The sequence below is a fragment of the Macaca nemestrina genome, chromosome 14, assembly GCF_043159975.1.
Source record: "Macaca nemestrina isolate mMacNem1 chromosome 14, mMacNem.hap1, whole genome shotgun sequence".
Taxonomy (NCBI): domain Eukaryota; kingdom Metazoa; phylum Chordata; class Mammalia; order Primates; family Cercopithecidae; genus Macaca; species Macaca nemestrina.
In genome coordinates this window covers 105,370,035-105,397,251 of record NC_092138.1, presented here as the reverse complement: position 1 = coordinate 105,397,251, position 27,217 = coordinate 105,370,035, and the positions used below count along the sequence as shown (strand labels likewise).

Here is a 27,217-nt window from a genome sequence, read left to right as displayed (position 1 = left end):
TCACTGCCGCCCTCCTTCCCTCCCAACAGAGGCTGGACCTGGGCGGGAGTGAGAGGAGCCGCGGGGTGACAGTGGCCTTGAAGCTTACCCACCCATACAACAAGCTCTGGAGCCTGGGCCAGGACGACATGGCCATCCCCAGCAAGCCCCCAGCTGCCTCCCCTGACAAGCCCTCGGCCTTGCTCGGGAACTCCCTGGCCCTGCCTCGAAGGCCCCAGAACCGGGACAGCATCCTGAACCCCAGTGACAAGGAGGAGGTGGCCACCCCTACTCTGGGCAGCATCACCATCCCCCGGCCCCAAGGCAGGAAGACCCCAGAGCTGGGCATCGTGCCTCCACCACCCATTCCCCGCCCGGCCAAGCTCCAGGCTGCCGGCACCGCACTTGGTGACTTCTCAGAGCGGCTGCAGGTGGATCGGGACAGGCGAGCTGCCCTGAGTCCAGGGCTCCTCCCTGGTGGTGTCCCCCAAGGCCCCACTGAACTGCTCCAGCCACTCAGCCCCAGCCCCGGGACTGCAGGCACGAGCAGTGATGCCCTGCTCGCCCTCCTGGACCCGCTCAGCACAGCCTGGTCAGGCAGCACCCTCCCGCCACGCCATGCCGCCCCGAATGTAGCCACCCCATTCACCCCCCAATTCAGCTTCCCCCCTGCAGGGACACCTGCCCCATTCCCACAGCCACCACTCAACCCCTTTGTCCCATCCATGCCAGCAGCCCCACCAACCCTGTCCCTGGTCTCCACACCAGTGGGGCCTTTTGGGGTCCCTCCAGCTTCCCTGGGGCCGGCTTTTGCATCCGGCCTCCTGCTGTCCAGCGCTGGCTTCTGTGCCCCTCACAGGTCTCAGCCCAACCTCTCTGCCCTCTCCATGCCCAACCTCTTTGGCCAGATGCCCATGGGCACCCACACGAGCCCCCTACAGCCGCTGGGTCCCCCAGCAGTTGCCCCATCGAGGATCCGAACGTTGCCCCTGGCCCGCTCAAGTGCCAGGGCTGCTGAGGCCAAGCAGGGGCTGGCCCTGAGGCCTGGAGACCCCCCACTTCTGCCTCCCAGGCCCCCCCAGGGCCTGGAGCCAACACTGCAGCCCTCTGCTCCTCAACAGGCCAGAGACCCCTTTGAGGATTTGTTACAGAAAACCAAGCAAGACGTGAGCCCAAGTCCGGTCCTGGCCCCGGCCCCGGCCCCGGCCCCAGACTCGGTGGAGCAGCTCAGGAAGCAGTGGGAGACCTTCGAGTGAGCCAGGCCTTGAGGGCAGGGGATGTACCGAGGCCCGAGGGTCCGTCCACTGCTGCGGTTCCGAGGGTCCCCCGCCACGCTCTCTGCCCAGGTTCTGCTGGTGGGAAGGGATGGGACCCCTCTCTGCTGCCCCCTCCTCCCCTCCACACTGCCCATCTCTGAGGTCTGGCCCTGCAGAATGGCACCAGTTCCAGTCTGGGAATCAACCCAGTTCCCGAGTGCCCGTCCCACCCCGCGGTTGCCCATCCTCGGCACCCTTGATTGGGTTTTGCACTAAAGAGGTCAGCTGGGCCAATGATTGATTGCCCCAGACCAAGTCCTACCCACCTTCCCCCTGAAAGTGTCCCGAGAGGCTCCGAAGGCCTATCCTCTGAGCCCAGCTCTCCTGTTCCACCACAGCCAGGCCCTGCACGCCCACCTCCTCGGACACAAGTGGCAGGGTTACCCTCCAGTGTGAGCTCCTCTGCACGAGACACAGGCGGCTTGGGGTTGAAGTCAGGACTCCTCCTGGGCTGGAGGATTTACCTGGTGGGGCACTTCCAGACTGTTTCTAGCAATATACACACACGTTCTTTCCTGTGTCTTCACCCCAAAACTTCAGTTGATTCTGACTTGGGAGGGTCTGGGGACCAGGGGGGTCTGGACTGCCTTGTGATGCCCAGCCCCAGCCACCCTGCACGGGGACTGCGAGCACCAGCAACATTGATTTCTAGAAGGAAAATAGAAACCCCATCTGAGTGTTTTGGGGGGAGCCCCCACCCCCTCATTCCAACTCTCTGGCACTCTGATACCTCCAGGTTCTCTTCTCACTGTCAAAGCTGGGTCTCAGCCTCTTGGCATCTGGAGCTTTGTGGGCAAAGCCGAGAAGCTGCGACCCCGACTTCAACTCGAAGGTCGAGCGGAATGCCTCAGACTGATGCGGAGGCAGCTGGCCTTCCTGGGTTGGAACGAGGCAGTGGCCCTGAGCCCCTGCTCCAGAGCCGGGTAGAAAGGACAAACTTGGTCTCTGCCTCAGAGAAGCAGGAGAAGGGCTAGAAGCCAGTCCCTCCCCACCTGCCCAGAGCGCCAGGCCAGCACAGAAATTCCTGAGGCCACCGTCACCAAAGTTAGAGTGAATGTTTTATTGTTTATCTTTTTCCTTTTTACCTTATTGATTTGATGAGTCTTGAAATTGATTCATTTCCATAAACCAAGTTAAAGTATGCCCCGACCATTTAAGAAAACAGCCATCTGAGACACGCAGGAAATTGTGAGCATTTCGACCCGAGCTCTCATTTCCTATTCGGGATGGGTCAGACACACAGTCTACCCAGGGGTGTCTGAGGGGGACAAGGAGGGGGGGTGTCTCTGGAGATCTGTCACCCAGGGAGCCCCCTCTGTGTCTAAGAGGCCACCACTGCTGCACATGGTCAGGGAGGCTTGGTGGCCGTCCTGGCACATGGCTTTTCCTGGGCCAACTGTGACCTGTCTGGCTCAGGAATGGGCTCTGGCTGCTTGGGGAGCCGTGTCACTCCTGGGCCATGGGGGCACCTCCCGGGCACTTAGGTGTTTCACAGAGATTCCAGTTTCACTCCCTGGGCAGATCCCCAGGCCCCATCCGGGATAGGGCAGAGGCGGCGCTGGCAGCCCCAGGGAAGGAGGGTGTGTACCCCAAGGCGCCCTGGCCGTGCTGGGGGACTGGGGTGAGCGCTCCATGTTCACATGAGCACTGCTGCCTCTTCACTTGTGGGACTGACTTTGCAAACCCAAGGATGAACTTTGTGTGCATTCAATAAAATCATCTTGGGGAAGAGGCTGGCATACCCGTGTCCTTGAAGCTTTTGGGGTGGGGGAGGCCCCACGTGGGCCTGAATCCATCCTCACCACCAGCTCCTGTAGAGGCGGGGACCAGGCGTGGAGCAGTTAGGGAAGGAGTCAATTCCCCGCACCCACCCAAGCCAGTGGCCACTCAGGGCTCTAAGCCAGCTCATGCTCTGTCCCTCATAGACCAGGCACGGGGTTGGGCTGGCAACAGGCCTGCTCAGCCCTGCTGGGGCCATGGGGCAGACTGCAGGCCACCAACGATGTTGAGGGCATCCAGGAGCCAGGAAAGAGTTCAAGGGGACACCTGGCAAGTCGCCCCCACAGGTCCCTCATTAGCAAGAACAGAGCCTGGGCATCTGCCTCTGTTGGACGCTGGTATTTGGAGGGGTTGGAAATGCAGACCAATCGACCACCCATAGTGTGAAACATGTCCAGTCACACCACCCACCCCCTCCAACTCGCCCAGCATCTGACCATGCTTTCCCCTGCAGGACTGACAGGCCTGAACGACAGGCACCCAGGCCAGGCACAGTGGCTCATACCTGTAATCCCAACACTTTGGGAGGCTGGGGCAGGTAGATCACGAGGTCGGGAGTTCAAGACCAGCGTGGTCAAGATGGTGAAACCCCTTCTCTACTAAAAGCGGGCACCTGTAATCCCAGCTACTCCAGAGGCTGAGGCAGGAAATTGCTTGAACCCAGGAGGCGGAGGTTGCAGTGAGCCGAGATCGCGCCACTGCACTCCAGCCTGGGTGACAGTGAGACTCCATCTCAAAAAAATAACAAACAAAAAACCAGCCACCTGAAGCAATAGGAGCCAGGAAGAGAGGGCACAGCCAGCTTTCATCTACATGTTGGGGTTCCACATAAAATATCCTAGGAGTCACAGCTGACACAGGTTTTCCAAATCCCTAACTCAGTAAACTGACCCTGGAACCGGCTAAGGCAAGGGAACCGGATGCCTCCTCCCCCTGTTCCCAAGGGTTGTAGAGAAAGTTCAGGGAAAAGTGGTTCCACCTCCTCCAGGATAAGGACCAGGCAAGCCCCTGAGCCTGGCGTTCAGGGCCCTCTCTATCCCAGCCTCTGCTGACTTCCCAGTCCCATGTCCCAGTCCCCCAAGTTGTCACGTGGTTCCACCTTGGATTGGACACCCATGCCTCTGGGACTCGCCGAAACCGAAAGGAAAAGCTGACTGTCGACCCAAAAGTGTAAACGGATCTCCTGGCCTGAGAAGCAGGAAGGACGAAAGGGCACATCTCCAGGTCCATGAAGCTGGAAGGCGGCCAGGCCCTTAGGCAAGTGCCCTTCAGGGATCGGAGGTCACAGTGTGATGGGCATTGCTGGGAGCAAGCAGCAGAGTCTCCCCCGAGTCTGCCTCTGCAGGCCCAGCCCTGACACAGAGGCAGCGCCAGTGTTCACTGAGCTCCTCCACTCAGCAGACACCCCAGAGAGCTTCCTTCGAGTCCTCTCGCCGAATCTGTGTAGAGGCAACCAGTCATCAGGGGAAGGAGCTCGCTCGCCAGGCTGCCAGGGAGGACCGGAGCTGGAGACCCAGAGGTGGTTGGGTGAGCTGGGGGCGTTTGGGGCAGGAGAAGGGTTGCTCTGTCATCCTTATCCCAGAAGGACATGCAGACGATCCTTATCCCATCAGACGGGAGTTGACGACGTCCAGATTCTCTCCCCACTGTCATCCTCTCCGATCCTTACAACAGCCCTGTGAGGTAGGCGGGCGGTGCCTTCCCCCTTTGACAAATGACCACAGCAGGGTGGGAAGCTCAAGGCAGCCCCTCCTGTGCTCCCTTGGGCTGCTCCGGCTGCGGGGGCGGGTGGGTCTGTGGTTCCCTCGCATGACTGGCTCTGGCTTCTGGCAGACAGACCTGCCTGAAGGGATGTTTGTTCTAGGAGCCAGAAGCCCACTCGGCCTCTGCCAGTGGCCTCCCGACTTCCCAGCTGCCTCTGCGGCAGGAGCAGCCCCCAGAGGCAGGGAAGGAGGCAGGAGCCCTGGCCTTGGTGCCTGGGCAACCCGGGCCTGGCCTCCTGGAGAACATGCAGCCTTAGGCCGCCCCTGCCCCAGGACTGTAATGGTTGACCCCATGGAGCAGCCACCGCCTCCTGAGATCAGCCACACCCATCACAGTCATAGACACACAGCAAACGCAGCAGACACGCCCTGCAGCCCCTGTCAGGACACACTCACACTAGCATCTGTAGACTAACACGGGCCCAGGTACACACTCAGACACACACGGCTCCAGATACGCACACTGTGTGCACCCACATGTGCCCTCCCACGCACAGCCGTACACCTGCCGAGGCACAACCCCGAGGGTGGGATGAAGTCCACAGCCTCTCTAGGCCTCTGTTTCCCTGAGTTGCTCCCCTCAATCCTCCATCCACGATGGGGCAGAGGCAGAGGCTGCCAGCCAAGGGGACACTTCCATAGCAATGTCCCGAGCCGTGGCAGCAGCTTCCTTGGGTCTCCAGGTAGAAACCATCCAGGACCTCCAGGTGCTGGTGCCGGCAGCCAGGCTGGCCTAGATGAGTCTCTCCTCCGGTGGCACCTTGAGGACACTGTCCATCTCCAGCCGGGCCCCAGCCACCTCCTGCTGGCTTGGGCTGTAGGTGCCCTCGGACTGGCGGCGCTTTCGGGCTGCCAGGATCCCTGAAAGAAGGCCCAGGAGGAGGAGGAGGAGGCAGGCACAGGCTGCGGGCACGGCCACCTCCAGCAGCGGGAATGGCAGCGGCAGGGGCACGCCCTTCTGCAAGAGACACAACACCGAGGCCTAAGACCACAGAGAAGGGGAGGACCCTGGGCCCTCAGCAGCACAAGGACCTGTTCAGAGAAAATCAGAGCTGGGAGCGGGCTGCCCCGGGAGCGGTGAAGACCCAGCCCCAGGGGTGTACAGGCAAGTGCCAGGAAACCACCTGTCAGAGCCACTGGCTCGGGGGGTCCTGTACAACAAAGGAGTTCTGGCTAGAAGGACAGAGACGGACACCCGGCAGGAGCTAAGCAGGGTGCGTGGGTTTCACAAAAGCCTACAAGGGTGAGATGAGGCAGAGCGGGAGCTGGGGCAGACTGAGCAGCCCCCTGCCGCAACAGCCAAGTCAGAATCCACTGGGGCCTGCCTGCCGGGGTGGGGTGGCACAGGGAGCAGGGGAATGTTCTGACAGCTTGTCCCTGCAAGCCCTGGCCCAGGCTTCAGGAGGCCCAGCAAACCTCCTTGCTGTCTCCAGTCACAGGCTCCCAGGATGCCCCATCAAAGCCTCTACATGCCTGGGACTCTGAAGTCCCAGGATGCGAGGATTCCAGAGGCACGGGCTCTGGGACTCACCAGCCTCCCTCTGTACCTCCAGGCTTCTCAGCCCGCTGTGACCTGGGTCCTAAAACTAGAGAGGAAAGTCCCTCTGTCCTGAGAGGGCCCTGCCAGCCTCCACCCCTGAACATTTTAGGGGAGGAGCTGTAAAGCCATTTCCTTCCCCTGCCCTGGGAGGTGGCTGGGTGGGGAAGCCAGAGGCTGTAAAAGTTCAACTTGAAAGGAAACATTCCCCATAAGCGGAGGGGATTTGTGGTTTATGGCCCAGGCTGCCAGAGGCCTGTGGAGATCAAGGCTGCTCCCCAGACTACCCTTTTCCAAGCCTCTCCTCGCCAGCACCCACCTTCCCCCCACCACCCCCGCCCCAAGGAAGGGGTGTGTCAGGGAGGGTCACAGCTCCAGCCCCTGCCGCCTTCACCTTCCACTTCGTCTGTCCAGGCTCCTCCCGGGCTGAGCCCCCTGGGGTTGGGGCCACCCTGCACAGTGGCCGAGCCTGCCCCAGTGCAGACTCCCAGGCCACCCCCACCTTGCCCCGGGTCTTCCAACTCAGTCTCCTGGATTCACCAGCCTAAATCCCAGAACACCAACATCCTCTTGGCCCTGAGTCCTGGTTGGATTGGCAGAGACCATCTGTCCTCACTGCCACTGCCCTGGGCGCTCTGGGGAAGCCCCTGACCCAGCCAGGAGCTTTGTGCTCTTGTCAATAGATGGTGGCAGCCCCCAAAGCTCTCCCTGGCGTGGAAATACCTCCTGTGTGGGGGGTGTGGAAAGGACCTGAGGCTCCTCTCACTGCCCCACCCCATGACAGAGTGGCCCAGGAACAGCCCCACGGTGCTCTGCTCTCCCCAGCAGCATCAGCTCACCAAGGGCCCAGCAGGCCACGTCCACAGCCCCTCACCCCGGCAACACTCACCACCACTTCACAGAACTGGCCGGAGAATCTGGCATTGCAGATACATTCAGATACCCCTCCAGCTGCCTGGCAGGTGCCCCCATTCAAGCAGGGGTTGGTTTCACAGGGGAGGGCGGGGACCTGACACCTGGAGAAGGAGGGGGGCTGAGAAAGCGGCTCCCCCATGGCTGCCTCTTGTGCTCCCAGCTGCTCTGCTGCCCACCGCCCCCCCCTTCAGCAAGCATCAGAGCTTATCCGTTCACTGCCCCCATGCGCTGCTCCTGCCCAGCTGGGCCCTGCCCGGTGACCACCCGAGCAGCTATGACTGAGAAGGACTCTCCTCCCATTAGGGGGACTGGGGAGCCTGTGTGAAGGCAGGTGCCCCGGGAGCTGACGCCACTGTCTGCAGGGCCCAGAATCTGCAATTTTACGGTCTCCCACAAGCGGGCTGGGGCTGTTCCCATAACTGCTACCAGGTCTGTATCACAGAGGATGGTCTTGCAAGACATGGAAGGAAACTCAAGTGACAATGGTGACTGTGATACCAGGGAGGGGTGAGAAGGTGGGCAAGGACCCCCACCCCACCCTGGCTGGAGGAATAGCCCTTCACACTCGTTGGACCCCCTCACAGTTCCCAGGCCCCCAGACCCACCTCTGGCCAGCAAGACCCTCCAGGCAGCTGCAGTTGGCAGCAGGAGAGCCACCCTCACACGGGCTGCCGTCGAGGCAGGTGACATTCAGGATGCATTCCTTGGATGGGACAGGCAACCTGGGGAGAGAGCAGAGGCTGGAATGGGTGCAGGATGCCTGGGACCTGCCCTCCCCAGTGCTGTGACCGTGGGCCACCTGAGCCTGTGTTCTCATGTATGGAATCCAGGGCCCTCTATCGGTCACGGGATTGTGGTCCCTGGTGGGAAGGAAGGGTCACTTACTTTCCAGAACCTCAGAGGACTCTGAGGACAACAAAAAGTAAGGATTCTGAACAAAAGCAGCTCCTAAACGCAACGCCTGGACATTCCTTGAGGGGAGAGGGAGGGATCAGGCCACAGCCAGATCCCCCTTCCACACCCTAGGCTCCAGGGAGAGCCACCGGGAGATGAATAAGGGAAGCCCAAAGCCTGATCCCCTCCCTCCACCCCAACCAGTGACCAACAGGGATGAACCTCGGTGTAAGCGGCAGGCGCTCCCAGCCCCAGACAGCAGCGCTGTTTATCTGAAATTCCAAGCTAACTGGGTGTGTTTTGATCTGTGTTTTATTAGGAAATTTATCAAATTAAACTGTCCTGCTCATGTCACAGATAAGGACACGAGGATCAGGGAAGGGAAGCGACTCATCCACAGACCTGGCAGACTTCTCTGCCCCACCACAGTCCCAGGGGGCATTTGCAGCCCACCCCTGCCCTGGTCACCACCCCCTTCCGGGCCCGCGCCCCTGCCCAGTCGTCCCACCTGCAGCGCGGGCCCCCGAAGCCAGGCGGGCAGTGACACTCGAAGCGGCCGTCGGGGTGCGTGTGACAGCGGCCACGGGCGCAGGGCGCGGAGTCACAGGGGTTGACGTGGGCCTCGCAGCGCGGGCCCTCCCAGCCTGGGCCGCAGGCGCAGGCGAAGGCGTCGAAGAGGTCGCGACAGTCACCGCCGTGCAGACAGGGCGAGGGCGCACACATGGGCGCGCCGCGGCAGCCGAGGATGGGGGCCGGCGTCCCAGGCCAGGCAGCGAAGTGCTCTTGGGCTCCAGGGGCCACGCCGGGTCGGGGCCGTGCCAAGGGCAGGGGCAGGCCGCCCAGCGCCACGCGGCCCAGGCAGCCGGTGAAGTTCTCGGCCAGCAGGATGTGCGCGGCACCTGGGCCCTGCAGGAAGCCCAGGTCACCGGCCAGGCCGCGCAGCGCCACCGGGGTGGCCGCACCGTCCAACCACAGCAGCCAGCGCGAGGGAGCGGCCGCCGGGCGCTCCATGGCCAGGCGCACTCGGTGCCAGGCACCATCGGCCACGCGCGGCCCAGGTATGGGCAGCACAGCACCGGAGAGGCCGTGGCCTCCGCGCACGCCCCCCGCCAGTGAGCCATTGCGCACCGCTAGCCACACGCCTGCCAGGGCGCCCGCCGTGGCACGCAGCAGCCAGGCCTCGGAGTCGCGCGTGCGGAAGGCCAGCGACAGGCTGCCGAGCGAGCGCCCAGACGATGCGTTGTGCCCGCTGAATGCGACGGGGGGACCCTCGCGGAACGTGGCCTCCGCCACACCTGCGGAGAGAAGGAGCCTCAGGGAATGGCCCACGGAGCCTTCTCCAGAAATGCCACCTCCCCACTTCCCCCAGCGAGTGGCAGACAAGCCACTTACTGGGGGCGGGGCACACGCACCCACCTATCATCTAATCCTGGAAACTGCAGCCGCCCGCGACCACCCTCACTTCTACCCACAATGTATTTCCTACCCACGGAGGAGCAGTTCTGGGCCAGTGCTGGGGGCGGGGGGCGGGGGCGGGGGCGGGGGCGGGGGGGGGGAGGTGTGCGATGCCTAGGCGACCCTCCAGGTCACAGGCCGGCCAACAGCAACTCCTGGCAGAATCTGGCCCCTTCCCTCCCTATGAAGCTGTGCCACCTTAACCGCCAAGGCTTGCCTTTCACTGCGGCCAGTCATCTTTGTAAAATGCAGATCTGGTCATGCCCCTCTCCTGCTTAAAACCCTCCAGAGGCTCCACACTGTCCTTGGGATAGAGTCAGAACGGCCTGACTGAGTGTCCTCAAAGCCCCTACCAACTTTCCCACCCTGTTCCTGCTGGCCCCTTGCACTTCCACTGTCCTTGCAGACCTCAGGGACTTTGCACACGCTATGCCTTTCCATAAAATGTCCTTTCCCCTGTGGCTCTCAGAGTCTGGCCTTGAAGCTGGGTACAGGCTCCCCTTCTCCAGAAACTCTGTCCCTCTACATGCGGTGGCCCTGCCACACTGCCCTGGGGCTTGGCATGCCTGGTCCACCAGTATCCTACAAGCCCTGAGAGTGCAGATGGGATCTAGCCAGCTTGGGTGTCCAGCACCCAGCACGGGAGCTGCGCAGGACACACACTCACACACAAAGCCATCAGGGACCTCCTCACACGTGGCAGGTGGGAGACAGGGCTGGCCGGGACACCACAGCTGCTGGGCACACGTAGGCCCTGTGAAATTGGCAGGGCAGGTACAGTGGAAGTCATTCCAGGTGACGAGGCAAGTCCCACCATTGAAACAGGGGTCAGGCTGTGGGAGAGGCAGGGCAGGGGTTGGCTCAGGACTGCAGTTAGCATCACCCACCATAACCAGCATTGCAGTGCTTCTTCACTGAGCACCTACTAACAGACCCAGTATCTCCTCACAAACGAGTGGAGAGGAAGTCGCTAGCACCCCCATTTTACAGAGGAGAAAACTGAGGCTCAGTAAGGCAAAGCCACTTGCCTGAGTCACCCAGCCAATAAAGAGAGGAACCAGAGTTCATGCCCAAGCTGTTACAACTCCAGGGCTGGTGGAATTCTGTTCATGATCAAAAGGGTGTCCTGTTCCCCAAGTAGCTCCTGCAGAAAAGCTCGGGCAGCCTCTATCTCAGTCAGTGTGTCTCTCGCAGACCAGGACTGGCTGGGGGAGGCACGGGGACTGCTAGAGGGTAGGAGCAGCTGGGCTGAAGAGGCGGTGAATGCAAATCTGCCCTGCCACCTTCCTATAGTGGGACCCCGGGCAGGTCACTTCACCTCCTCAGCCTGAGTTTCCTCATCAGCAAAAGGACACACTAAGTCCCAGTGATGTAGGACAGATCCTAGAAAAAGGATCCCCACCCTCACCCCCTGGACACTTACACTGCACATGTCTTCGGAGACACAGCCTGCGGTGAGGTTCCAGGACTGCCTGCCGCCAAGCTCGCTCGGCTGGCTTGAGTTATCCAGTGGCAGAGGAAAGAAGGGGAGGTGGCGGCCATCGAGTCGCAGGTCCTGGAGGCAGCCTCGGAAGGGCCCACCCCAGGGCTGGCTGTCAGCAGCAAGGAGCCTCCCACCCACGTGCATGTGCTGCCCCAGGTCCTGCAGCTGCTCAGGCCCGAAGCTGAGCGTCACCAGGTGACGCAGCCCATCATCCCAGCGCCCAGGGAGCACTACAGCAGGACCGCCCGGCGCCTCAGCCCGGATCCGACCCTCGCTCAGGAATACTGTCAGACCAGCTGCGGAGTCATTGGCAAACTGGAGCAACAGGCCAGCGGGCTCCCGAGTACGGAGAAGGAAAGACAGTGTGAGGTTGGGGCCTGGCAGCTCTTGAAGCAGAAAAGAGGCAGAACTTGGGGCGCCTCCCAAGCCAAAGGTGGCAGCAGGAATCTCTGCAGGGAGAGAAGGTGCCAGGTGTGAGGCCTGCAGGCTGAGGGAGCCAGATCTCAGGTGCTGCCTTCCCACCTGGCTTATTCCTCACCATCAGCACACATGGGACCCCTGTGGGGTCGAGGACAGTTGCAACGGAAATGAGTCCACAGATCCACGCAGGACCCTCCATGGACACAAGGCAGAGGCTGGCACTGCTCTCGGCGCTCGCAGCCCAGGAGGACGTTCTCGCCGAGATCCTCAGGCAGCAGGAGGTGCCCATCCACACGCACGTCCTGGAGACAGCCTGCAAAGGTCGCGTCCCCCAGCTGGGCGGAGGAGATCCCAGCAGGCAGTGGAGTTGCTGAAGCCGTGGGAGCCAGGGCCACAGGACCAGAGGCCACACAGAGCCGGGCAGGGCAGCCCTCATGCCAGAGCCGTAGCTCCAGGGTCGCTAGGTGGAGCACCACCTCCACCTGGTGCCAATGGCCATCATTTAGGCCCAGGTCTGGCAGTCTCAGGACAAGCACAGTGGTGCCGTGGCTCCAGAGTGTGGCCTGAAGTGTGGCTGCCACCAATGCCAGCTCCAAGCTTTCCCTGGTGTCATTGCGAGTGGCCAAGGTCCCAGCAGGCAGCGTAGTGCGAAACCTCAGTGCCAGACCCAGGGGGCCACCAGCTGGCACTGATGCCTGAATGGGTCTCCCAGCCATCACAGAGAAGGTGGTATTCTGGCCACAGAAAGGTCCATGGGTACCAGGTGGGCAGTGGCAGACATAACTGTGGACCCCAGACTCGAAGATAGGGATGCAGGTGGCAGCCAGTGGGCAGGTGTGGCCCTGGCAGCCAGTGAGCTGCACAGAACAGTCGCGCCCGCCCCACGTCTCTGGGCACCTGCAGATATAGCCTGCCACAGTGTCACTGCAGTTTCCGCCATGCAGGCAGGGATCTGACAGGCATTCATCCACATCTTCCTCACATGTCGGCCCTTTGGGAGAGACCAAGCCAAGGCTCAGTGATGTCTGGGGCCAGAACCACAGTATTGACCCAGAACTTACATGCCTCTTGTGATGGGGACCTCAGTACCTATCAACCAAACCAATTCCCAAAGGATTTCTCATGGTCCTCTCAAGTCCCCTGTAGGCCAGAAGTCAAGATGTCCCTTCCCTTCCCATATCTGGTGAGTCTCCAGGCCCTGTAGATCTAATCTCCTAAACAATCTCCAATGCCCCCTTTCTCCCACCCTCCATCTCCTGCCTTACCAGCTCTCTGGGCGACCATCCTGCATGCTCCAGTTCACCAGCCTTCAGAAGCCCTTTCCCATCCATCTCCACCAATGGCCAGAGGTCTATTTCTAAAGCATCACCTGGCCAGGTTCCTCTGCTGCTTCAGGTCTACCCTGACATTTAAGACACCCTCATGGGATGGGTCCTACCAGGCTCTCAAGCCTCAATCCTGCTTCCCACAAACCTCGAACCTCCCATTCCTCCAAGCATTTCCTGGAAGGTCCCGACTCTGGGGCTTTGCTCATACTGTTCTACCTGTGGAATGCCTCATTCTCCCTTACCCTTCCTTTCAAACTGCTACTCATCCTGCAAAGCCCAAACTCAAAGAGCCCAGAGGCTTTCCCTAACTCCCAACCTCAAACTACTGTATCACTCTCCAGTCATAGGCACAGCTCCGCAGAACCCCACATTAAACGTATTTGTTTACTCAGCGGAGATCTTCAGGGACCTGAGTATGTCCTTGGTGCCCAGCAAAGGGCCTGGCATGGCTTTTATGGACAGAGTGATGAAATGGAGGAGCTAGTGGGGTAGTGCATGCACCTGAGGCACTCTGAGTGGCCCCCCAGGCTCCAACCCCTCAGTCCCTCTGCCCCAGGGCCCTCACACTGGCTGTGAAGGGGCTGCCTCATCCTCCCTCCAGGGATCCCTTCAGGTGCTCAGGCCCCAGCTTGGGTCAAGAAGCCATAGTCCACTGTCGCTCCGAAAGAGCCACATCCCAGCTGGAGGAACCCAGGCCCAGAGAAGCCACAGGGTTTGAAGCCCAGCCCCGATCAGCTCACAAATTCCACAGCTTCCTCCTAGGAACCGCCACCCACCAACCTCCTCCTGCCCACGGCCCACATTCCTCCATACCTGTCAGGAGCCACAGGTGGCCCAGGAAGGTCCACAGAGCCCCCGGCTCCATTGCCATGCCCTCCAGACAGGTTGAGAGTGGTGGGCGGGCACTGAGGCTGGGGAAGTGGGGAGGGACAGAGCTCCCTGCCCGGCCCAGCTGCCTCCTTCGGAGCCTGCTCAGGAATGCCAGGCACTGGCCTCCCCCATGCCCAGCACGGCCTAAAGGGAGGGAGGACAGGCAAAGAGCCCAGCCCTGCAGCTGGGGTCCCCCCTCTCTGGCTCTGACCTCAGAGGTCTGCCCTCCCTGTCACCCAACAGCTAAGCTCAACTGGGAGAGGAGCCGGGTTCCCGCTGATACTGGTAAACCTGGGGGATGACACCCCCTCATCCTCTCAGCTGTAAGATGGGGTTTTAAACCCCTGCCTCATGGGGCTGTGTCAAGGAAAAAACAAGATGCAGAGCAATTGCTTCCCAGAGGCCAGACGTGCTGTGTGGGCCCACTGTGTGCCAGGCACCCAAGAGGCCATGGCTCTTGGAGCAGGACTTGGGGAACCTCGGCCCATGGAGGCAGTGGATGGGCCTTCAGGGCCCCCAGGAGTGTTGGCCATCCAGCGCTGGGGACACTGAGTCCCACCATCCATCCAGGGCTGGGGATGGGTCCCACCCTGGGTCCCACCATCTTCAGGTGACAGAGGGAGGGGGAGATATGATCACCATCTCTTTCCCCTGGTAGAGGAGGCTGTGCCCAGGAACCTGCCAGGGAGAGGAGGCAGTGTGCCCCAGCAGGAATGCGGGCGGGCGTGAGGGAGGTGTCGCAGGCATTCCAGAGGGGGCAGGAACATTCAGTGTTGGAGGTGGAGTTCCCTGGGCTCACCGGTGTCCTATGTCTGTGCATCTGCATGCACCCAAGGCAGGGGGAGACTTTCTGAACCCCCAACTCCTGCCTGACAGGCCCCAGCTCCCCAAAGGTCAGAGTCATCTTTCTACAGATGCTGCCCCCTAAATCTCTGCAATAGCCCCTATGTCCTTCTCTGTCCTGGCTGAACCGCCTCCATCTTTCCTGAAGACCGTCCTTCCACGTGTTCTCCCAGACAACCTCAGCCCACTATGGCCCCAGCCCCACTACACACCTGAGCCCCAGTCTCACCTCCAAAGTGAGTCCTAGTTCAGCCACCCTCAGCGGTCACCTGGGCCCTCATACCCACCTCCTCCCTGATCTCCTTAACCCCATCAATCCACACATCCAGACAGAAGGGACCTTCTCACCCGAGGACCACCAATTCGGATGGTGCCAGGGCCCACCCCACCCCAGACACCTGCGTAGCCATCTGGGCAGTGACACTGGAAGCCATTGGGCAGGTCCTGGCAGCGGCCTCCGTTGAGGCATGGCCGTGAGGCACACTCGTCCACCTCCACACCGCAGTCGGCTCCTGCAAGAGGCCCAGCTGTGGGTCCCACCTGCACCCTCAGAGCCAGGCAGGGGCTGAGAGGGTCTATTCTATAGCTAGGGAGACTGAGTCTAAGAGAGGGCAGTCGCGGGTGTGGGGCGGGGTGGGGGTGGGGCACAAGATCCCTCCCTGGGCATCTGGACACGGGCTGACCACTTCCCCAACAGGGGCTCACCCTCAAAGCCAGGAGGGCAGTGGCACACGAAGCCCGCAGCGTGGCGGAAGCTGAAGGTACCAGGTAAGGTGGCCTGGACGTCCCCGTAGAGGGCCGGGTCAGAGCGCTGCAGGCATCGGCCCCCGTGCTGGCAGGGGCTCGATGCACACTCGTCCTCGTCCACCTCACACAGCTCGCCGCTGTAGCCTGGGGACACACACATGCAGACATTAGGTCTCACAGGGTTGCCGGGCAGCACCTCTTCAGCAAGGGACCGCGGCTCGGAATAAGCCACGAATGGCGAGGGAGGGATGCACTGAGGGCAGCAGGGATGACCATGGCAGCCTTCAGCAGCAGCAGCCTATTGCTGCTGTTACTGGTCTTACTACTATTTTTCCTTTTTTTTTTTTTTTGAGACAGAGTCTTGCTCTGTTGCCCCAGCTGGAGTGCAGTGGCATGATCTCAGCTCACTTCCACCTCTCAGGTTCAAGCGATTCTCCTGCCTCAGCTTGCAGAGTAGCTGGCACTACAGGAACACTCCACCATGCTCAGCTAATTTGTGTTTTTTTAGTAGAGACGAAGTTTCACAATGTTGGCCAGGCTGGTCTCGAACTCCTGACTTCGTGATCCGCCCGCCTCAGCCTCCCAAAGTGCTGGCATTACAGGCGTGAGCCACCGCGCCCGGCCTAGTCTTACTACTATTACTAGCGTTAATTACCAAGCCCTTTACAGCTGTCAGGCCCGTCCCAAGGGTTTCCCAGGCGTCGCACCTTCACTCTCCCCGCAGCAACCCCAGGAGCAGGCGCTACGATCAGCCCTATTTTGTAGATCAGGAAACTGAGGCTCCGACAGGTTGCAATCACACACACACTCTGGTCCCGAGGACCCAGTAGGCACTCGCGCACAGTCACACATCTGCCCCGCCGCCCCAGGCCGCACGCGCGCACACCTACCCCTCCACCCCAGGCCACGCACGCATACACAGTACCTATCCGGCTACCCCAGGCCGCGCACCTGCATGCACACACCTGGCCAACAGAGGCAGCGGAAGCTCCCGAGACCCTCGAGGCAGGACGCGTTGTGCGCACAGGGCGCCGATGCGCACTCCAGCACCTCCTGCTCGCAGCGCGTGCCCTCGTAGCCGGTGCCCGCGCAGTCGCACCGGAACCTGGGGAGGGTGCGTGGGCGGAGCTGAGCGAGTGCCCGCCCCTTCTGCCCCGCACCCGGGCCTCCCCGCATTGGGGCACCCGGCGCCCCAACCCCCTGCCCCGCCGCTCGCTCACCCATTGACCAGGTCGTGGCACGTGCCCCCGTGAGCACATGGCTGGCTCTGGCACTCGTCAAGGTCCAGCTGGCAACGGGTGCCCCCGTAGCCCGGCGCGCACACACAGCGGAAGGAGCCCACGCCGTCCAGGCACGAGCCCCCGTGCACACAGGGCGCCGAGGCGCACTCGTCTACCTCCGTCTCGCAGGTCACGCCTGGACAGGGCAGGGGACACAGGGCGCAGGATGAACACCCAGAGCAGGGAGGAAGAGGCCGAGCCAGGCCTGCTGCAGAGTTAGAGATTCGTGGGTTCATTCATTCAGAGCCGGGTGGTGGTGGTGGGGCCGGGTGGGGGGGGTCACGCCAGCAAAGGCAGGGAGATAAACGAGACAGACAACCTTGCCCTCATGGGGCTCACAGCAGTCTAGGCCAGTACATGGTGGGGGTGGGTGGGATTTGGCCAGTAGTTACGTAAATGAGCTGGGTTTTGATGTTGCCAAGTTCAACAAGGAAAGGGGTTGGGTCTTGGGAAAGCAATAGCCGGGGTCTGCTCTGTTCAGGGAAGGCTTCCTAGAAGAATAGGCTTTTGAAGGATTCAGATAGAGGACTGTGGGCAGCAGTTGCATTCCAAAGAGACTGCAGCAGGAGGCAAGTTCTACTCCGGGCCAGGGCCATGATGCCCTAGGCAGGGTGCTTGGAGGGTTGGAAGCAAGGGAGAGGGTGGAGGAGGTGAGTCGGGTGGGAGGTGTTAGTGCCTTGAGGACCAGGTAACCTCCGGGTCCATCCTGGAAGTTTCAGACAGGTAAGTGACTTGGTCCCACGTACATTTTAGGTGTTTTGTTTGTTTGTTTGTGTTTGTTTTTTTTTTAAGACAGAGTCTCGCTCTGTTACCCAGGCTGGAGTGCAATGGTGCAATCTCAGCCCACTGCAATCTCTGCCTCCGGGGTCCAAGCGATTCTCATGCCTCAGCCTGCAGAGTAGCTGGGATTACAGGTGCATGCCACCTCACCCAGCTAATTTTTGTATTTTTTGGTAGAGAAGGGGTTTCACCATGTTGCCCAGGCTCGTCTCTAACTCCTGGCCTCAAGTGATCTACCCACCTCGGCCTCCCGAAGTGCTGGGATTACAAGCATGAGCCACCGCACCTGGCCCTACCTATTTTTTAGAAGGTCCACTTTGGTGGCTTTCAGACCCCAGAGAGGCAGGAGATGCTTGAGTAGGGTAATCACTCCTCCTGGTGTCCCTGCACTGTCCTGGTTTTAGAACTGAAAGTACCAAGTCCCAGGAACCCTCACAGTCCTGGGCAAATCAAGACAGTTGCGTGGCTCTCCCATGGTGAGGGTGAAGAGGAAGGGAGATGGAGAGTCCCGGGTTTCAGATACACTGCCTGAGATCATCCTGGACTCACGTGTCACTGTAGACTCCAGTGAGCCCTGCCCCCTAAGTGGGTTTGGTGAAGGGGGGGGGGCCAGAGGCCCAGCTGACTCCAGCTGGAACCCTCCCCCTTCTCAGTTCATTGAGCACAAAACATGGCCCCACCTTCCCGTGACCCTTCCCTCATCCCTCCCCATCCCCACTCCCACCCTCTGTGCCAGGGGGAGCCAGGCCTCGTCTGGAAATCCTAAACTTCCCCACCCGGCTTGGAATGGAAAGAGGAGAGTATGAGTCACGGCAGATGCTGCCCCCACTCACATCCACAGCTTACCCAGGAAGAGTCACCCGAAGTGCGCGAGCACTACACATCCAGGTGCACAACCCACTGCCCGCGCAACCCACTGCCCGCGCAACCCACTGCTCACACATGCACTCAGACTGCAGAGACACCCCCAGGTACTGGCAGAGCTTTACGGATGCAAAACAGATCTTGGAACTAGGAGACACACAGACGGATGTGACCTGCACTGGCATGTACACTAATACACCCAGACACCGAGACACTGGAACGATGAGAAAGATGCACGGAACCAGCTTCCCAAATCTCTCTTCATCAGCTGCCATCGCTTCGCTATAGGCCCCCTGCCCTGCAACTCAGCCCCCCAATCTGTACCCCTTGCTCTGAGGTAACTTCAAACTGCCCCCTGCCCTCAGAGTACAATTGTCTGAATTCAGGATTGAAGTAGAATCCAGAGCATCTACACTGCAGACTCTAGACTGCCCTGGACTTAGCCTCGCTCCCAGACCTGTCCCCAGCAGCTACGCCCTCCTTCCCGACTTCAGGCCTCTCTAGGAAGCCGCTCCAGGATGCCCTCGGCTCAGACCATGGATGGGCCTGGGACGGGCCACACTCTGGAGAAGGTACCCTCAATGCCAGTCACTTTTCTGAGCACTTACGTATATGTTACCCCACTCCAGACAGCGGCGAGCCCTGGGGTACGTCAACATTACAGTTTGAACGAGACCATGTATGTCTCTATGCTAGAACTCTGGGGGAGACCCAGAGGCCAGGGGTCCACATTGCATTCCAGACCACATCAGGAGTGTTCAAATGAGCCAATGGTGCTTGTCATGTAGATGGTGTCTACATGACGGCTTGGCACAGGCCTGAAGTAAGTGCTAGAAAGACTATCTGGGCATCCTCATTCAAGTCACGCCAGGCATGTCCACACTGCCAGAGATGTCTGAGGGGATATCTCCACCCCCAGAGCCAAACTGAACTCGAGGCTGGACTGAAATCACATTTATCGAGTGCCTGAGATGTGCCACACACCATGCCAGCACCCGCACATACATACTCTCACCCAGAGCTGCCAGGTAAGCCCGCAAAGCATTAGTTCTGTAGTCAGACCAAGTGGGTATACCCTAGAGCTGCCCGGATACCTGGGGGCGTCCGTCCCTACACGAAAGTCAAAGCTGAAGCCACAATGCTTGCACTCTGAGCAGCTGATGGGATCCGTATCACAGACCTCCTCCCAGGGCGGCCCAGGCTGTTACCTGCATAGCCAAGGGGGCAATGGCACTCGTAGCGATCGGCCAGGTTGCGGCAGGTGGCCCCATGGTGGCACGGCCGGGATGCACACTCATCGATGTCCAGCTCACAGCGAGGGCCCTGGAAACCCGGCACGCAGTAGCAGCGGAAGCCGTCGGGATCCAGACCCTGGGGCACACACAGAGCGCCGTGGTGGCATGGCTGGGTGGCACAGCCCCGGGGCTCTGTGGGCCCGCAGGTATAGCCACCACTCTTGGTAGCCTGGCACTCGGTCCCTGGAGCACACGGGTCTGAGGCACAGGCACTGGGGGGCTCTGAAGGCACCGTCCCTGTAGAAAGAAGAAACTGGCTGGGCAGGGTGGGCAGAGGTTACAAGGACAATCTCCTCCCCACCCTCTCAGGCCCACCCCAGACCCCGAAAGCAACACGGGTCTCTCCATGCACAGGATGGATGGAGGGTCAGGAATCTGCAAGCCAGGTCCCAGTAAGCTGCACACATCTATACCCAGAACTGGCAACGGTTTTAGGAGAGTCTATATAACAGAGAAATAGGACCAAGGATGCCTGGCTCCTGGGCAGGATTAGTGAGCAGAGGCTCCCTGACGCTGTGAGCTTCCCTCCACTGTCTTGTCCCTGCAGGCCCCCTTTGAGGTAGGGTCTGCCATGCCCATTGCACCCGACAGCAAAAGGAGGCCCAGGAAAGTAAGTGAAGGCTTGCCGAGTCTGCTCGGCCCTGTCCACTTCACACAGCAAGTTAGTGTTCGCTGGGACAGGCTTCAAGGTCTATCCGGGTTATTTCAGCTCCGCCTAGGGAGGGGTCTGCCTCCTGCAGGCCCTATCCATCTGAGGAGGTCCAAGAGGGTGAGGCTCCTCCCACTGCCCCCTCCACCTCTTCTGCCAGGGGTCTGGTAACTCCATCCCTGGGTGAAACTGGAGATGGTCCCGACCTCAACCTCGGGAGGATGGGTGGACAACTTCAAAGGCAGGGATCGTGTGCTCCGCTGGTCTCATTCCTACCCCTTCTCCACCTCACTACCCCCCACACCTTCCACCAGCCACTGGCCTGGGAACTTCTAGAGGGTCCCTGGCCCTCATTTCATCCCCCATCAGCAAACACCTAAGTGGCCAGCCTGGCCGAGGTCGTGTGGTACAGAGCAGGTACTGAGATGGCTCACGGGACACCTGCCCCAGGCCACCGTGATGCTTCCAGCACTGGAGCTCTCTCTAACAGAGGGTCACCAACTGGCTTGGAAGCCACGCCCAGAGATCCTCATCCCCCCTTCCTTTCTTCCTGCCTTCCTGAGAGCCTTGTCAGCCCAATGGCCAGGCGAGGACTTGGGCTTTGAAGTGAAACAGCCCTGGGTTCAATTTCAGCTCAGAAAGTTACTATGAGACCCTGGGTAAGTCATTTCTCCCACGGAGACTCCGTTTCTCAGTCTGAAAGCTGGATAATAGAACCCCCTCATCAAATGCTGAGCTATTCAACCCCTCCGCACCGAAGCCAAGGGCTGCTTTTGGTAGGAACTCGGTAAGGATGGGGGAGGGGAGCCTCCAGAAGACACAGCCCCCGTTCCTTCCCCCACCCCCACCTGCAACTCCCAGAGGTGCCCCTCCCCTACCCAGGTTGTCATCTAGACACTAACCAGACCGCAGAATAGCTCAGACCCTGCACCCTTCCCTCCCCCACCCTGGTGAAGCCCCCCAGATAAGGCTGGCAGCCTCTCAGGCGTCATCCGCATTCCAGGCAGGGCTGTCCTGTGGCCTGACCCGCATCCTTCCAGCTCCCTCAGGAAAGGGCACAGGTTTGGGGCACCGGGCAGTCCTGGTTTGTATCTGGGGTACAAAAAGTGCCCATCTCGTGGAGGTGTTGAAAGGATTCACCAAGGTGATGTGGGGCACAGCCCTGAGACTAGGTGTGGCCAGCACTGCTCAGGAGGGTGCAGCACTCATAACCCATGGTAAAGGACCCCGGCTGCCGGCGCCTGTGCCAACAGGCCCCTCACTTAATCCCCCCACAGAGCACTGTCCCTCACCTGTGCAGTACAAGGGACCCGCCCCCCCACTACCAGCCCCCTCCCCCCACTCCCTGCCATCCAACCCGAAGCTTTGTCCCCTATCTCAGAGCAGTTGGGATCATGCCGGGGAGGCAGCACCAGGGAAAGGATCCTGGGGGGCGGGGGAGGTGCCTTGTCACAAGGGATCTTCCCAGGACCGTGGGAGCAGATGGGCTTTAAATGACAGAGCCCTGGAGACCGAGTCCATCCCCATGGCAGGAAGGAGTTTCTCCAGTCAGAGCCAGAAGGGGAGGGAAGGGAAGGAGCTGCCCGTCCTGGGAGGCATGCAGTAGTGCCACAGTCCTGCCTGGGAGGGACAGCCATCTTTCTTGTGTCATCTCGGTTGATCTTGGCATTTACCCTCCGAGGTGGACAGTATGATGATCCCCGTTTTACAGCTCAGGAAAGGGAGACTCGAAGCAGCCTCACCGTCCACGGCCCGAGTGAGGCTGGAATCCAAACCCAGGGCCTCACTCCAAGCTTCCCGGAATCACCCGGGTCCACATTAAGAATACAGATTCCTGGAGCCCACTCCAGACCTCACATTTAGAACTGGGCCCTGAGCCTGAGAATCTGCATTGCAACCTGCTCCCACGGGATTCCTTTCACTTTTAGGTGTGGGAACCGCTGACCTCAGGTTGTCTGTCTTCCAGGAGTGAGCCTAGGAGGCCACCATAACCCAGGCCAGACAGGAGAGGCAAGGAGGGGCGGGGTGTGGAGGGCAGCAGGGCGGAGGAGGGGCTGTTCCCCGGGCCAGGCTGGAGGGGCGGGGCCTGTTGCCAGGGCAACGAGGGGCCTGTGCTTATCTTCACAAATCCCTCCTGACCTCAGGCTGCCTGGGCCGACCTGGCAGGGAGGGATTAACGGACACCCGCCCCTCCCCTTCGACCTGCTGCCCTGTCCTGGGGAGGGCAGCAGGAGGACCCAGCTGTTTACTGAGTGCTTACTATGTGCTTGGGCCTGTGCATCTATTATTACATTGTTATATTTGATTCAGACCAGAAAAGGTGGGTGCTATTAAGAAAATTTCTGTTTTTGTAACTCAAAGAGGTTGATACTTTTGCCCCAGGTTGAGATGAAGAATCAGATCCACTCCTGATTTCCCAGAGGTCCACATCTCCCAATGCATGTGAAATTTCCACTTTGCAAACGCTAAATTGCCACCCACATATTGTCACTTTAATACATTTTAACTGCCTCACCCTGGAACAAAATCTCTAAAGGTTTTCACAGGAATACATCTTCCAATATCAGCCTGGGCAGAGTGGGCAATCTTCCCCGTCTATCCAAAACCCAGCTGTTAGCAATCCCACTGTGTCTCAGGCCTCACTCATTAGTAACACCTACTTTTCATGCACTTATAATAGGCCTGTTTATAACAGCCAACAACTGATGAGAAGTGTTTTACTGAAGCCAGGGGTAGCGGCTCACACCTGTAATCCCAGCACTTTGGGAAGCCGAGGTGGGAGGATCACTTCAAGCCAGGAGCTCAAGACCAGCCTGGCAAACATAGTGAGACTCTGTCTCTACAAAAAAAAAAAATGAGCCAACCATGGTGTGGGTCCCTGTCGTCCCAGCTGCTTGGGAGGCTGAAGTGGGAGGATGGCTTGAGCCAGGGATATTGAGGCTATGATTTCTCCACTGCACTGCAGCCAGGGCAGCAGGGTGAGACCCTTCATCAGACCAAAAAAAAAAAAAAAAAAAAAAGAAAGAAAAACCACAACCAAAAAGGAAAGTGTTTTACTGGGGAAGCTTCCTGTCCCAACAAATCGAGAGAGAATATTTCTAAGAAGCGACCTAAGACCTCCTAAGGTGTGGGAACTTCTAGCATAGGGGAAGAAATTGTTCATCTAATATCCCTGCGCCCGAAGGCTCTACCCCCGCAAGGGTAGGGCTAGATAACCATGGAGGCTTACAGACGCTCACTCAGTCATCAGGAAAGGGTGAAATACTATTTTGGGCAGAATAATTTGGAATACTCTTTTTCAAAACTGTTTACCTTCTGAGGTTAAAAGACATAATTCTGATAACAGTAATTGCAGCAATAGCTGTCGGGGACGGAGCACCTACCCCGTGCCTGGCACTGACGAACCCTTGAGTTTGGGCTCAGAGCACAGTTCCAATGAGTTACCTCCTGAAGTGAGGGGGAGACAGAGCAGGCGGGGTTCCCCACCTGCCACCCAAACAGGCCACTTCTAACAATTTTACTATTAACGGTTCGTGGGCTTCCATCTAAAATTTCCCTTGAAATTGGGGGTTCCATGCCAAAACCTGGGGTGGGGAACCACTCACTCCCTTCTCTTTGAATCCTTGTACTAGCGCTCAGAGTGAGCCAGTCCTCGTTTTGGGGAGACAGAGAAGAGAGGCGACTTTGCCTAGGCTAGTAGCACAGTGTACTGTGAAATCCCAGCACTGGCTCTGGGGCTGCCTGGCTCTGGGACTGGCCATCTCTGGGCCTTGTTTACACCTCCTCTGTAAACTGGGGGTATCAGAGCCGACTTCATAGGCTGTTGGGAAAATTAAATTAGACCTTGTTAATAGCACAGTGCCTGCCATGGAGTGGCTGATCTTATTCATCAACAATTATTTACTTGAGGCAGACACCCACTGTCCAAAGGATCCTGACATTGGGTTGAATGTGTGTGTCTTTCTGCTCCATCTCTGCTTCTGTCCCGCAGGCTCCCACCGCCTTCTGGCTGGAGGAGGGGCCGGACTTGGGGCCTGGACTCACTGCCCCTTTGTCTGCTGGGCTCCCTGGGTGTTCGGGGAAGGGAGGGTGGATATGAGAGCCCAATGTGCCCCATTGTACTCCAAGATGCTTGGTCCTCTCCATGGCAACCAGCCGGGCCTTTGTGGCAAATTGGGACCAGGATGGAGGGGCCCAGCTCAGGGCCTGGCAGGGGTGGGGAGCAAAGCCAGGGGCCCACGGCCTCCAGAAGCCCCCATCCCGTCCAGGATGAAAACTGGTTTTCAAGTGACAAAATCCCTAGTCACTCCCCTCCTGGCAGGCAGGCTAGGGTACCAGTGTGCAGAAATGGCCATGCCTGCAGTGTCCCCCGCCAACTTTTAGGGATCCCCAGGGATGGGGCTCCCAGCACAGAAATGGCAGAGGAAGGGCTGCCCGCTCCTGGGTGCCCCAGCAGGCCTGATGGGGTGAGTGTACACACAGTGTCCAGACCACCCACAGCCTCCATCCGCTGTGTGCCTGCAGGTCCTCTGTGAGTGCACAGAGTGTGAATGTACATATGTACATGCGTGTTGGGGTGTGCACGCTGGTGTGCAAGCACATGCCATGTGTGTGCACATGTGTGTAGGTGCATGTGCTGGTAGATCCACGTGTCTGTGGCACCTGTCCCTGTGGCGCTGTGTGCCCTTGGGCGTGCCACACAGGTGTGTGGAGTGTGGGTGTGTGAGCACAGGGCAGGGGACAGAGCCCCGATCCACAGACCGGATCTCATGTGCTTTGTATGCAGAGAACAGAGAGGAGCAGCCACCACCCCCCACCATGCCCCGCCCCCTACAGAGTCCAAGTCACCTGCCAGCAAAGCCCAGCTCATAAGTCCCCGTCCCTCTCTGAGCCTTGGTTTCCTTCACTATAAAATGGGGTCCACATCCTCCCTAGGGCCCCATAGAGAGGCTAGGAAATGAAAGCTTTGTGAGTGCGGGAAACATGAGGGTCCCCAGGTGGGACTGGGAGAGGCTTGGCCCCCACACCCTGCAGCCTGTGGAGCTCTGGGGCAGGGAGGGCTCCCCCAGCCTCAGGAGAGCCCAGGCCCTCCTTGGCTGCCTCCCCAGCCTGTGGTGGTGGGGGCAGGGGACTTCCCATGTCCGGCCCCTGTAACTATAGTAACTAACACCAAGCGTTCCCTTGGACCCCCCAGGAGGAATTCCAGCCTCCGAGACCTTGGACAAAAGCAAAAAGGGCTTGGCGAATGGGGTCTGGCTTCAGGCAGCCCTTTCAGATTGGCCTTGGAATGCTGGGAAGGGGGCGGCAGGAGACACACACGTTCCCAAATCCCCAGACACCCCGCAGGGACCCAAAGCATCCCCAGCGCCCCCAGCTCGCAGGCAGGGCTACCGCACAAACGGAGGGGTGCGGGCAGGCACCCAGCTCCCTAGCTCTCCCTCCCGCTTCTCCACCCAGTCCCCTGAGTTGGGGTCTGCGGTGCCCATCCCACACCCCTCATGTTGAGAGCAAAGACCCAGTTCAACCCTGGACAACTTACACCCCACAGCGCGTGCTGGGACACAGCTCACCACACCCAACTCCTCCGACACAACTCACGGCTCACCCCAGACAGCTCATCCACCTCCCAACTCTAACACACCCACAACCTGTGCCCCACAACCCAGCATGCGACTCAGAACAGGCTCCGGGGTGAGGCTCACGCCACCTGCAACTCCCCAAACTCAGCCCCTAGAAACCCAGAAGTTTCCCAGCCCCAACCCCCAGCCCTTTACAGGATGCAACAGAGCACCTCGCAAAACACGCACCCCATCCCTCACCCGCATCAGCTCTCTCAAATCACGCCCTGCCCCCAATGACCCAACCCCGAAACTTACAACCCCCAACATGAAACAGCCCCCCAAGTCTCAGAACACACTCACCTCCGTGGAGCCCCACAGAGTCTGGGGGCCCAGAGCTGCGCACTCCTGTGCACCCCACAGCTCAGGCCTGCACCCACGCGGACCAGCCCACCCGCCGCCCCAGCAGCCAAGGCTTGGGGTGTCTGCCCTAGGGGACAGATCCTCTCCCAGGCCCCTCCAGACATGGGCCCCAACTCACCAGCCAGGAGGGAAAGGGCAGGGGCCCAGAGCAGCAGCAGCAGCAGCAGGACATAGGCCAGGGGCTGGGGGTCCCGGGTCCCAGGCCTGGCCAGCGCCATGGCAGCCCGCTCTGCTCGGCTGCTGTGGGAACCGGAGGGCGGCCTGGCTGGCTCCGCACCCCCCTCGTCCCTCCAACCAGCACTAATGCTGTGGACAGAGGCCCAGCCCCTCCCTCCCCTCCCCGCCGCCGCCTCCTCCTCCCACCCAGGCCTCCTGGGCTGCTCCACCTCGTGGACGTCCCCAGACATCAGCCCCAAGTCCTCAAGCCCCCCAGCCTGTGGTGCCGACCTGGTCTTGGCACCCACCCGTTTCTCCCTCTTGACCCCCTGCTGCACTCCCCTCCCACCTTTCGGGTCAGCCTCCTTGGAGAAATTTCTGTTCTGAGGGGCTGTTCAGAACTCTCTTCTCACCAGGTAACGCCAGCTACTCCCAAGTCCTTAGTTATCCCCTCTCCTGGATCTCCCCTCCCCACCTCTCCAGCCCAGGCCTCTCTGCCAAGCCCAGGCCTGCGAGTCTCCCTGTGTCTACTGGGAAGCTGCAGCCCCTCCCACCCAGCTCATTCCCCTACCTGCTGCTCCCCAGTGCTCCCACAGGAGCCAAGGTACCTCCCACCCTGCAGCCCAACGCCCCCTCCCCACTCCCCACACCCAGTCAGCCTCCAGCTCCTGGCCACGCCACCTTCTCAGTGTCTCCTGCTGTCCCCACCCTGTCCCACCCTGCCACACACAGCGCCTCCCACCATCAGCCTCAGGATCAGACGTAGGCACCTCAGCCCTGCACCACAGCAGCCCCTGCCTCCCTCCACCCTCTGCACCCCTCACCAGCCGAACTGAACCTTTCCCAGCTTCCTTCCACTTGACCTTGATCTCTGGCCTGCTGC

At 60.0% G+C, this 27,217-nt stretch overlaps 2 protein-coding genes across 14 annotated transcripts in view; one reads left to right on the top strand and one right to left on the bottom strand.

Moving 5' to 3' along the window:
- The window catches only part of LOC105463895 (DENN domain containing 1A), a 547,224-nt gene extending 544,198 nt beyond the window's left edge, over window positions 1-3,026 (top strand). For all 9 annotated transcript variants that reach the window (XM_071078302.1, XM_071078304.1, XM_071078299.1 and 6 more), the window contains one exon: window positions 30-3,026. In XM_071078302.1, coding sequence (XP_070934403.1) covers window positions 30-1,235 — 1,206 coding nt within the window. In that variant the 3' untranslated portion in view covers window positions 1,236-3,026. The remainder of the gene's footprint in view (window positions 1-29) is intronic.
- Window positions 2,030-26,457, bottom strand: LOC105463894 (crumbs cell polarity complex component 2). 5 transcript variants are annotated; one of them, XM_071078294.1, is made up of 14 exons: window positions 26,297-26,457; window positions 19,462-19,785; window positions 16,550-16,745; window positions 16,295-16,434; window positions 15,288-15,473; window positions 14,981-15,094; window positions 13,683-13,883; window positions 11,660-12,532; window positions 11,062-11,570; window positions 10,306-10,471; window positions 8,692-9,478; window positions 7,895-8,029; window positions 7,264-7,390; window positions 2,030-5,795 (listed from the first exon to the last, which is right to left on the bottom strand). In XM_071078294.1, the coding sequence occupies exons 1-14, from the start codon at window positions 26,394-26,396 to the stop codon at window positions 5,571-5,573; spliced, it is 4,083 nt and encodes a 1,360-aa protein (XP_070934395.1). In that variant the 5' UTR covers window positions 26,397-26,457; the 3' UTR covers window positions 2,030-5,570. The 5 variants fall into 5 exon arrangements, with proteins under 5 accessions (XP_070934395.1, XP_070934396.1, XP_070934397.1 ...); XM_071078295.1 differs by having other exon boundaries at window positions 7,895-8,011; XM_071078296.1 differs by having other exon boundaries at window positions 10,333-10,471.
- Window positions 26,458-27,217: the final 760 nt, after the last annotated feature.

Coding starts and splice junctions, on each gene's coding strand:
- LOC105463894 (XM_071078294.1), bottom strand. CDS start 26,396: ATGGCGCTGGCCAGGCCTGGGACCCGGGACCCCCAGCCCCTGGCCTAT. Junction 16,746..19,461: donor TTGCCCCCTTGGCTATGCAG/GTAACAGCCTGG, acceptor TGCCCTGTCCAG/GCGTGACCTGCGAGACGGAG. Junction 10,472..11,061: donor TCTCCGAAGACATGTGCAGT/GTAAGTGTCCAG, acceptor CCTCTCCCACAG/CCTGACCCCTGTTTCAATGG.